Raw genomic sequence first — 12,412 nt, forward strand, 5'->3', positions numbered from 1 at the left:
GCTACTCGTCATACCCATCTTGAAATGAGTTCAAGACCATTGATATTACCGGTTCTAGATTTTTTTTATCATTCACCTTGGAGCCACCCTCTGCAATTTGAGTAAGGGCAATGAGGGCAGTATGGTGTTTGTGCCATTCATGAGCTGCTAAGTAAGTCGGTAACAATTTAGAAGCCGTTGGCACCATGGTATTCCCATTCTCTGGCAGCCCTAAGCCCCAAAATACGCTCATCATCAGTTGCGAAGATAACTTGGATACTCCTCTCAGGCCAGTTTTTCAGCACCTCCAGTATTTTTCCTTTCCTTCTTTCTACTCTAAACCTAAAGGTCTTTCCCCACAATCATCTCTGAGACCTTCTGGTGGCACTCATCCAACTTGGTGACAGCTTCCACCATTTTGAACCAATCAAACGAGGCACAAGTACAATAAAAAAATATTCCATTAAGTTCATTTCCCCTCATAACCACACTCATTGAATCCTAGTAGCTTGGTCATTGAAGACATCACTCCACCCTCAACAAAAAACAGAGCAATAACTAGGGAAGAATGAAAACGTAATAAAAACAGAGTATGAGCTTAGCTTTATGCCATGGACTGTCAAAGAGCTATGAGCAAGTGGAATCCGGAGGGAATAAAAGCATGGTTTTGATATATCAAGTTATGGGAAGGAACAGAACATCAGATATTTTCAAGAGAAATCAAAAACACCCAAAATAAATCTGAAACAGAGCATGCATACCCAAAGTCCCACAAAAGAAACGAGTGGCCTATAATATCCACACCAATCAACAAACCAAATAGAAGAATAGCTGAAAATGAGAGTTAATCAATGTGGAAATGGAAAATAAGGAGCTCGCAAATAGTCATACCTGGAATGCTCATTTCAAGCAAAGAGTGGATTGGCTTCCAGCTGCGCTTTTGCCCCTCTTGCAACTCTGATCTTTCCTCTTGTCCTTTCTCACTCCCGTTTTTCCTCAAGTTCCCTTGCCCCATTGGATGTCCTCCTTTTTCTCTTGCCCACTCTTTCTTTTCATGCCATGCTGCTACCCGCCCCACGCTCCATACGTCCTCCTCCCTGTAGCTTCAACTAGCTCTCTGCTCCCTCTTCTTTCTGTCCCATTTGGCCGCCCAAAAACAGCCCTCTTCACGTCCCATCTAGCCGCCCAATATAGCTCATTCTCAGGATGGTAAGAAGAAGAAAGAAAAAAGAAAGAAGGAATAAAAAAAAGAATTCCCTCCATCCGAGGGGGTCCACACACACCTTAACCACTTTAGTTCGATTAGTACCCTATTTTAGTTTTGTTTTGTTTCTTGCTTTGTTAGTTTTAGGCTTAGTTAAGTTGTCTAAGACTAAATTCTTAGATTTTTATTTAACATTGAGTCCACTACAGTAGTTATACCCGTTGTTGCATTTAAGTGTGTTGCAACCTTTATGTTATTGCATCTGGGTTTGCAGCCTTCTTACTACTGCAACCTTTCTCTTCGTGCATCTTTTGAAGGTTATTCAAAGTCTCAACTTTTCCTACTGCTCAAGCTTTATTTTACTTTATCTAAGGAGTACACTTGATAAGATTCTGATTGTTGAATCTTGGAGGTAGGATGCTAGTTCCATAGTACATTGAGACTGATCTTAGAAGAAGGCAAATCTACTTTAAAGACGGTACTTTATTGCACCTCGATGACACTAATCTAACAAATGTCCTAATTTCAATTTTTAACCTTGTCCCATTTATTCTATTTTGGGCTTAATTAGTTCAGTTTTTTTTACCCTAGAGTTGAAATGTAAGGAAATATAAAAATGTTAAATATCATTTCTGTCCCAATAGTAGGTTGTAAGAAATTTAATGCTATTGTTCATTCCCAAGTTCAAGGTGAAAAAATTGAGAAGAAAATTTGGGAAAAAAATATTAAATGAAATTGTCTTTTATATGAGTGTCTATGGAAGATTTTAAAGAAATTTTTTTTAATTCTTTATTAATTTATTTTCCTTAAATTTTCATCAGTTTCTTTTGGGAAAATGGGAACAAAAATATTTTAATATTTTCTCATTTTCTTTCTTTATGTTATATATGTTTGGTTTTCAATTTTTTTTGAAGAAAATATGAGAAAAAATAGAGAGAAAAAGAAAAAAGATAATGAAAAATAAAAATAGATTTAAAATCAATATATTAATATTTTATACTACTTCAAACTCATTCCCCTTATTTTAATTCTTTTATATAAAGATTAAAAATAAAAGTATATAAGTTTTTAACTAATTTTAATTACATATAATTTTTTTTCACATTTTTAACAATAAAAACATATATGAGAAAATCATTTTCCAAGTTCCATTTGATGTTAACTACTAAAAAAAATGTTAAAAAATGATTATTATTTTTTTAAATATTTTTTTATACTATGAAAATATCATTAAAGTATAATCCAACCTTTATAAATTATACTAATTTTTTTTTTATGATTTCTATTAAATAATATTTTTTTGAAGGTTTTGGTCGTCGTGTTGAATTAATAATTCAATAAATTTATTAGATGATACATTATAGAAAAATGTGTAGTTTTGTATAAGACTCACTTACTATATAAATTAATAATTTTTAAAAGAACAATGGAAAGCAGTTATGATAGAAGAATTCTTAGCCCTTATAAGAAACAAAACATGGTCCTTAGTGTTTCGACTAGATGGGAGAAAAGCAATTGGATGCAAGTGGATTTTAAGGTTAAAGAAAATTCTATTGGGACAATTAAAAAGTATAAAGCTAGGTTAATAGCTAAGGGCTTTCATCAAGTGGCTAGCTTTGACTTCAATGAAACTTTTGGCCTAGTAGTTAAGCTAACAACTATTAGAGTGGTGTTAACTATTGCTTTAGTAAGCAATTGGGTTGTTAAGCACTTGGATATTAACAATGCATTTCTGAATGGAGACTTATAGAAAGAGGTGTTCATAGAACAACCTCCTAGATTTGTGGATCCTAAGCTACCTCATTTGGTATGCAAAGTACACAAATCCTTATATGGATTAAACCAAGCCTCTAGAGCTTGGTTAGAGAAACTACTTAACGCTCTTTTTGCCTTTGGATTCATCATAGCTAGATCAGATCAATTGTTGTTTATTTGGTTTACTAATACTCATACTATATTTATCCTAGTCTATGTTGAAGACATATTAGTTACTGGATGCAACAGTGAAGAAGTTCAAACTCTTATCAATCAATTGAATCAAAATTTTACCTTAAAGGATCTTAGTGAAGTATACCATTTCTTAAGCATTTAATTAAGGCATACAACTGAAAGACTTCATCTCTCTCAAACCAAGCACATCAAGAATTTACTTTGCAAAGCTAAGATGCAATTTGCCAAGAATAGTAGTACACCAATGACAAGTGGCCTCAAATTATCCACTTATGAAAGTGATCCTGTGGAGAAAAAGCATAGTTGGAGCCTTACAATATGTAACCATTCTAGACTAGAGATCTCCTATTGTATCAATAGGGTTTGTCAATTCATACAAAATCCACTAGAATCTCACTAGAAATTAGTCAAGAAGATACTAAGATACTTGGGTGGAACTTTGGATTATAGCCTACATCTTAGAAGATCATCTCAGCTCAACTTGGTGGGATTATGTGATGCTGATTGGGCCACAGATCCAGATGACAGAAGCTCTACATCAAGTTATTGTGTATTTCTTGGTGCAAACTTGGTGTCATGGTACTTTAAGAAGCAACATACTATTTCTCATTCATCTACAGAAGCTAAATATAGAAGTCTTGCCAACATTGTGGCAGAATTAACTTAGATAACTTCTTTACTTGAGGAGTTAAGGGTAGCTATAACTAAAAGGCCTATAGTCTGGTGCAATAATCTGAGTACACTATAGCTTGTAGCTAATCCTGTATTGCATGATAGGACAAAGCATGTTGAATTAGATCTATACTTTGTTAGAGAGAAAGTTCTATAGAAGAAGGTGATGATTCAACATGTTCCTTCAATAGATCAAACAGAAGATGTCTTAACAAAGCCCATTTCCAGCTCTAAGTTTCCCTTGTTAAGAAACAAACTCAAAGTAGAAGACTTAGCTACTCTGAGTTTGAGGGGGGGCTGTTAAGGCCAATGATTAAGTTGTAAATAGTTAGCTTAATTGTTAGTTTGAGTTGTTAGTTTGTTAGAACAAATTTAGAAGTTGGGAAGTTAATTTCATATTTGTTATGAGCTTCTATTTAAACTTCTCTTGTAATCAGTTTCAGTTGTGAATAAGAGTCCTAACATTTTTCTTCAGCAACAAACTCAAGAAGTTCTTTGTTTTCTTCAATCCTAAATCCTTTGTTTTCTTTAATCCTAATAATTTCAAATGCTTTCATCACAAGTAGTTGATTTTCTCTATTTGTCAAATTTTGTCTCTTCATTTGCAATTATTTTTCTCAATTCCAATCCATACCATTCTCCTCTTTTATTACTTACAATTTCTACCATCCTAGCAAACGACACTTGGTTCCATTATACTAACGTAGTTTTCTTTTTAAAACATTTTTGGATCAGCTAAGATCTACCTACCGTTAGTGTGATATCACGTTAGACGAAAGAGACGGCCATTAACCGTTGAGCTGTATTAATATCTAGGATATTTTCTAGATAGGATAGAGAAAAAAAATGGGTGGTGCATAGCGTTTCAGACTGGGTTATAAAGAACTTTATTCGAAGTTGTTTATTTTGGGTCAAATCAAATTTTAACCTTGGCCCAACATGATGATGGATTCTCATGTTTTCACTCATATCTAATTATTTGGCACAGCATAGGGATGGGTAATGGACTTTGTTTATTTATGTTTTAAATTTTGTGAAGTTATAAATTAAATAATTTGAAAGGATTATTTGAGCAGTGAAGAGGAGCTTAATGAATTAAGATCATATATGAGTTATATTTCTAACTCAATTAATCATTACTTATACCTGAAGGTATAATTGTTTTTTAAAATATAACTTAGAGCTTGTTTGGCAGACATTTTAGGAAGCATTTCTAATTTTTTTAACACTTGAAAATAACTTTTTTGATAAAAAAATTCGAGTATTAGAAAGGTTAGAAACGCTTTCTAAAATCATTATCAAATGGACTCTTATCCATGTTCAGTATGTGGTTCTCCAAGGAGTAGTGCCTGGACCAGTGAGGTGTGGAAAGAAGGTATTTAATCTCCTTCTCATCCTTATTTGTCATGATTCTGTTAAATTATTTAAGGCAAACTAAGAAATCAGTTGCTTTATAAACTACTAAAAGATAAATCTAATCAAGTAGCCTTGATAGATATTGGATGGTTGTGTGCAAAATGGAGTGTGTGGTTGTATTAATTAATGGGCTCTTGCTTTCTAACTCATCTGATTAAGCTAATTCACTCCAATTAAAGTTATGTTATCTAATTAACTTCGTAAATTTTTGGTGGGCTTATGACTAAAACAAAGTATGTGGTTTTTTAATCTTCTCTTTGTCTTTCTCTACATCAACATTATATCCAGGATTAGCCTATGATCCTCTAAAAGATCCTATCCAGATCTTGGAGACTTCAGTTGTAAAAAACCTACTAGATACCAAATCTCAATTGCTCTATTGACTATAGGTTATGCATGTAATTGTTCAAGAAGAAATACTTTAGATTGGATTTTTTTTTCGAACATAAGAACATACGAAAATGCTCAAGCTTACTGCCTACACAGCTAGCATAATCAATCGCTAATAAAGAAATGATTCATTCACTGTTGGCAAATAGATTCATTTTAACTTCTAACAAAATGCAGCTATTCCATTTCATGGTATCGAATAGTAATTAATACAATCTCTTTCTTATTTCGGATGAAAATATTGTCTCTAGCATACTTCGTAAAGCATAAATTGTCTTTTCATTCAGATTGCTATCAGCCATATGGAACCGAAGTTCTGATAAAGAGTGGAGTATCAAGCACGCGTCCTGCGAAGAAATTGCAGTTTGATCTTGTTCAGCTTGACGACCACGTCTTTTATGCCTTTCCTCTCTTCAGGCAAGTCCCTCGAACACTCTAAGCCTAATTCCATAATAGCAAGAAGAAGATTACTTTGTGTGGCCATCACATCTCCTCCAGCTTCACCATCTTCTATACTCAATAAGCCACCATCAACAACTTCCATTACGTTTTCAGGAAGTGATGCATTTACCCATTGCCTCAAACTCAGCTCTTCAGAGAACATTTCATCAGTCGGTTTCTTTCTTGTGAAGATCTCCAACAGCATAATCCCGTAGCTGTAAACATCACCTTTTGTAGATACTCTTCCTTCAGAACCATACTCTGTAAAACATTCAAACCAACAAAACCATATTAATCAAACGGCACATTATATCAAGAATAAAATGTCTAGAATTGAGAAGATTTACCTGGTGCAATATAGCCGAGAGTACCCAGGGTCTTTGTCTGTGTTACAACCTTGTTTTCTACTAAAATCTTTGCAAGACCAAAGTCGCCCACATGTGCAACCATGTCATCATCTAGGAGGACATTGCTGGGCTTCAAATCACAGTGAACCACAGGCTCTGATTGACTATGATGGAGATATTCCAAAGCTAAGGCAACATCCAACATGATGCTTACTCTTTGAAAGAGATTCAAGCAGTAGTTATGAGAATATAACCACTTCTCAAGACTGCCGTTGGACATGTATTGCAAAACCAAAGCTCTTACATCAAGGTTTGAACATGAACTTATGACTTTGATGAGATTCCTATGTCGAATCCTTGCTAGTACCTTACATTCTGCATCAAAACTTTTAAAAGCACCTTCGAGTCGCAAATTCAGGACTTTAACTGCAACAGTTGTACCATCAGATAGAATTCCTTTGTATACTGAACCAAAACTTCCCACTCCAAGCAAGTTGGTTTCACAGAAGCTATTTGTGGCACGTTGAAGCTCCAGATATGAAATCATCCTGTGCTGAATTGAAGGTAACAAATCAACCAAATTTTGAATTCGTAGTTTACCTTTTCTATAATTCTTCAGCATATAATAGAGAGCTCCAAATACTACAACTGCTGCAATGCCTGGAAGAACGTATTTGAGAAGAACTTGCTTAGTCTTTGATTCCTGTGTTCTATTAGTTGGACAAGGTGATACTAGTAAGATTGAGCGCCCACAAAGTGCTTTGTTCTCCAAAAATGATTGAGCTGTGAAGTTCACAAAAGGGCCCCCATTCGGGATCTCTCCTGATAGATTGTTGAAAGACAAATTCAAATACTTGAGATGTGAAAGTGCCTCAAAAGACTTGGGTATTGTGCCAGATAGATTGTTTTGTGAAAGATCCATGAATTCCAACGCTCTCAACTTGCCAAGTGTTTCTGGAATTGCTTCTTGGAAAGAGTTTCTCGACAAGTTGAGGGAATATAGGCTTTCAAAGGTCCCAAGGATGCCTGGGATATTTCCAATGAGTTTGTTCCAAGATAAATCTATATCCTCTATGACAGTCAGAGTTCCCATGTCTGAAGGTAGGGATCCGCCAAGAGAATTGAATGATAAATTCAAGAACAAGAGGTTTCCAAGGCTCCATAGACCTGTTGGTATTGAGGAGGTCAAACTATTGGAACTCAGGAATAGCTTCTGTAATCTACTAAGATTTCCAATGCAATGTGGGATTGACCCAGACAGTTTATTATTATAGAGTGATAATTCCCCCAGGTCCCTTAAACCACAAAGCTCTTCTGGAATGGGCCCTTCAAGCTCGTTATTAAAAATATTCATCCTTTGTAGATTCTCCAATCTTCCAATTGTTGATGGGATGTTTCCATTCAGATTGTTGTCGCCCAATTCAAGTGTACCCAAGTTTTTCAAAGAACCAATCCCTGAAGGAATATGACCCTTTAGTTGGCATCCAAATGCAACAATATTTCTAACGTGGTTTGACAAATTCCCAATCGAATTTGGTATGATGCCACCCAGGGGATTGTTCGGCATAGTTATCTCTTCTAAAAGTCTGCAGTTTGTTAAAGCAGTAATGAAACTAAGTTCAGGCCTTCCCGGTTCTACTTTTAGCTGATTTTCTCCAAGAGAAAGGGTTTGGAGGAATTTTAAGTTGCCTAGGCTTGGGGGTATTGGTCCCGTGAATAAATTGTTGCCAATATCAATCTTAGTGAGCTGAGAATAGTTCGAAAGAGATGGAGGAATTTTTCCACTAAGGCCATTCCCTGCTAGAAAGAGAACCATAAGATTAGGAAGCCCAAGCCCAGTCGTTGATGGAAGATTTCCAGAAAGATTGTTTTTTACAACGGACAGAATTTGTAGAGAGGAGATGTTGAAGATTTCTTGTGGTATTGCCCCAGTGAGCTCATTTAATTCCAGGACCAGATAACTTAGATTCAAAAGATTTCCCAAGGTACTCGGTATGCTACCTTGGATTTTGTTGTCCTCTAAGAATAGAATCTGTAAGCTTGAAATGTTGCCAATGGAGGATGGAATGGGTCCTGTCAAATGGTTACCACCAAGATACAGCTCCTCAAGATTTCGTAAACTCCCGATTTCTTCTGGTATTTGTCCATCAAACCTATTGTATGATAGAGATGCAAAGAGAAGCTCCCTACAACGGTGAATTCCTGATGGTAGTTGGCCGCTAAGTTGGTTGTCAGTGAAAAGCAATTCTTCAATATTAGGGGAGTGCTGGCAAATATCAACAGAAAGACTACCCGAGATGCTATTACCGGTAAGAATAATTGACAGTAGAGAAGATATGTTAAAGATGAGAGAAGGAATTGAACCTGTGAGGCCAGTCTCACGCAAACCCAACAACTCTAAAGTTGAGATGTTGCCTAGGGATGATGGGATTGTACCCCTGAGATTGTTTCCTCCCAGAAGCAAGGAATCTAGCTTGGGCAAGATGCCTAACTCCTCTGGTATGCCACCACTCAGCCAGTTTGATGCAAGAGAGATGAATTCAAGCCTCCGGCAATGGGATATACTGGGCGGGATCTTTCCTTCTAGCTGGTTATTTTGTAATATCAGTATTCTCAAACGATATAAATGACCAAGCTCATATGGCAGATGGCCGCCAAAGCTATTATTACTGAGGTCAAGCAACACGATAAAGGAGAGATTGCCAAGATAGGGAGAAAGAGTGCCCTTAAGACCCCTTTTCTGAAGGCGCAAAGCTGTGACTCTCTGTCTTCTCCGACTACAAGAGACCCCAACCCAATTACAAAAGCTTGTTTCTTGGGTCCAATTACCACCCAAGATAGAGTGGGTTGGATCGATGATATCTGATTTGAAGGCGAGGAGAGCGGATTGATCAGTGAAGTTGGAGGGGGACGCAGCCAAAAGAAGCAAGCAGGACTGAACTGATAGAGCTCCAACTAGGTAGAGAAAGCTAAACCTTTCCATGAGCATGGCTTGACAGAGGGAGAGAAAGAGGAAGGCTTTGTTTGGGTTTCTGCGAGATGATATAAAAATGCACAATTTTCAACCATGTACTGCACTCAATGTTGGGTGGACAGTGTAAAAACCTTTGGTTTCTGGAAAAGAAAATGCAAGAAACCTTTGGGTCTAAAGTTCTTCATTTCCCACCCAAAGGAGAAAAATCATGACAATAAATTGCAAATTCTTTTGGTAAAGTAAGGAAAGGTCCAAGATATATACAGTTCTCAGTTGGAAGTCATGTCCCACTCAAAAGTGGTGTTACTTTCCATGGTTGGAAAATAATACAGCAGCCTAGGCACTTCCCATGTTCACGATTGCTTGAGTTTTGAGAGGCGGAGAAATGGCCTCCCAAAATTTGAGGGGAAATAAAATATAAAGTTGAAAAATAGAGAAAAAAAAGTGAAAATATTAAATAGATTTTAGATTAATAAATTATTTTTATATAATTTTTTTTTAAAAAAAATGACTTATTTTTAATTTAAAATTATATAAATTTTATTTTATTTTATTTATATTTTTATAATAAACCAAATATGAGAAAAGAAAAAATTCTTAATACCTTGTTAAAAACACATAGCAATAGCCTTGTTTATGTAATATGGGTTAGTTGTAATGTAGTGATTTATTTATCTTATGCTATATTTGATAACACTTTTAAATTTTAATTTTATTCTCAAATAGAAATAAAATCTGAAATATGATTTAAGGTTGTTAATTTTGCTATTATAAAAGTTGCAATCCATATAAATTATTTTTTTATGTAGATTAAAAATGGGAAAAAAAAACTTTCATGGAAAAAAAAACATTTTTTAAATGTGATCGGATTAAAATTGCTCAAATACAAATAATTTTTTTTAATTAAATTTAAGAAATAACTAGTATTAACTTGCAAAAGCCAATCCAAACAAGAGTTTTAGGGGCTTTTTTGGCCATGATTTCTAAAACTTCTTTTTAAAAATTATTTTTTATTCTTTTAACTTAAAAACAATATTTAGAAACAAGTTTTTGAAAACATGGTCAAATTGACCCATATTTTCTTTTTGTTTTAAAAATTGGTGAAAATAATTCCTTTTTGTTCTCTAAAAATTGTTTTTTATTTTACTTTGTTTTCAAAAATTGTTTCTAAGAAACAATAACTAAATAATGTTTGAAAATTTTAAAAACAGTATTTTTATTTTTTAAAATAAAAAAAAAATTAAATCATACAATCAAACGGCTCTAGAATATGCTAAGATGATTATAATAATTGAGTAGTTTATTTCCTTAAACCTCACAAGAGAGCATAAATCAAAATAAAGCATGTGTTGGAAAGTGAAATAAAAACCACTTTTTTTATTTTGAAATTAAAAAAAAAAAGTTAGATAATGTGAGAAAGTTTGGCAAGACGCGTAAAGGGCGCTAAAGGGGTAGGTCAACATTTGATTAGGATAGTGAGAAGAAATTAACCAAGCTGTCTTCCTTACATGATAAAGACATTCACTTAAGTCTTGGTCATCTACCCACCCAACAAGTCCACAACTTGCTTGGAACGCAAGGCTGGCTTCCATGCATCTAATAAATGCGACGTTACATCTCTGCTTGTGAATAATTTCCTGGCAAGTACTGTGGTTTCACCACGGTATTGTCATCAAAAGGTTGAAATCTTTGCAAATTCAGGGAATTATTTGTAAATAGTAACAATGTGATTAATGGTTGCTTTAAAACCCGTTTGATAGTAATTCTAAAAAGCGTTTTTAATATTTCTAATACTTGAAAATTTTTATCATTCAAGTATTAAAAATGTTGGAAATATTTTCTAGAATAACTCCTAAGCATGCTCTTAATTTAAGATGATAGATCATTCTAAACACAACTTTTACTAGAAAAATATTACGAAAAAGATCTAACAAAAACCAAGGATGTGGATGGTAAAAGGGCTTGAGAGGAAGCAAGAGTGAACTGGATTCAACTAAGGTTTTTTTTGAAGTAAAAACAAGTAATGAAAGTCATTACTAGAGAAATGCAAAAGGGAAGGGAGCCTTGGATTGAAATTGGAAAAGAAAAGGGACTTACAAGATAAGGGGATAAGAAAATAGTGGCTAGAAACTAGGATATGGTTAGGTTGATAAGAAATGTGAAAGGAATCAAAGAAAAAATAGGAATATGCCAAAATGAAATAGAGCAGATTGAGACCATGTACACCAATAAATATTCAAATTAACCGTTGGTAAAGGAAATGACTAACAATAAAATATATTTTGACATATTTTATCTCATCTTAGTATGTGTATATTTTCAATCTATCATTAGGAGTAGTGTTGTAAGATAACTAAGCATCCCCTTGTTGGAATTCTAAGTCCCTAGTACTTCAAGCAAGGAAAAAAAACCCCTTGGGCAACCTACTCATCTTTCACTTGATCAATCTAGATTGCAACACAATGGTCGAGGCTCGACCTCCAACCATATCTACTCAATCAAGACCATCTTGGCATGCTTATTCATAGGCTAAGTACTAGAATTGAGTCTATTGGATTCTTGCATGCCCACATGGCAACGACAACAACCACATGCTAAAAAGCTCAAACATAATGTTGTAGTGTTTTTGGAAAGAAACATATTTTGACATTGTCTGATGAAATCTCATTGAGGAATGATGTGAGGAAAAAGTATCAAGAGAAAACATTATCAACGGAAAACATAAACAAGCATAAGTAATCAAATTAAGAAAATTGAAGGAGGTATGGAAAAGTTGGCAAAGTCCTTGCATTAGTTAGAGGAGTGACAATAAAAATTAATAGCAATGGAAAGGAAAACATGGAAAAAAATAGAAGAAAATCATAAGGTGATAGAACAATTATTGGAATCATCAATAAGTACAACTAACAAGATGAATTGAGTTATGAAGACCCTCTTGAGTTGGTCGGTTCTTAACCAATCCAACCTTATGAGAAGCAAAAAATGCAAATTGAATAAAAAAGGGAAGTACCATTAGCAGTCTAAATGATGTAGTCCAAC

General features: G+C 34.5%; 1 protein-coding gene across 1 annotated transcript; it reads right to left on the reverse strand.

The window, feature by feature from the left end:
- Window positions 1-5,713: 5,713 nt before the first annotated feature.
- Window positions 5,714-9,605, reverse strand: LOC100268109 (probable LRR receptor-like serine/threonine-protein kinase At3g47570). The gene is made up of 2 exons (XM_002270171.5): window positions 6,400-9,605; window positions 5,714-6,313 (listed from the first exon to the last, which is right to left on the reverse strand). Exons 1-2 carry the CDS (start codon window positions 9,386-9,388, stop codon window positions 5,946-5,948), a joined length of 3,357 nt encoding a protein of 1,118 aa, XP_002270207.2. The 5' UTR covers window positions 9,389-9,605; the 3' UTR covers window positions 5,714-5,945.
- Window positions 9,606-12,412: the final 2,807 nt, after the last annotated feature.

The sequence above is a fragment of the Vitis vinifera genome, chromosome 9 (assembly GCF_030704535.1).
Source record: "Vitis vinifera cultivar Pinot Noir 40024 chromosome 9, ASM3070453v1".
Classification (NCBI taxonomy): Eukaryota; Viridiplantae; Streptophyta; class Magnoliopsida; order Vitales; family Vitaceae; genus Vitis; species Vitis vinifera.

Excerpts from the sequence above, each read along its gene's own strand:
- LOC100268109 (XM_002270171.5), bottom strand. The coding sequence starts at position 9,388 with ATGCTCATGGAAAGGTTTAGCTTTCTCTACCTAGTTGGAGCTCTATCA. Across the intron at positions 6,314-6,399 it reads TCTCGGCTATATTGCACCAG|AGTATGGTTCTGAAGGAAGA; the intron begins GTAAATCTTCTC and ends AATGTTTTACAG.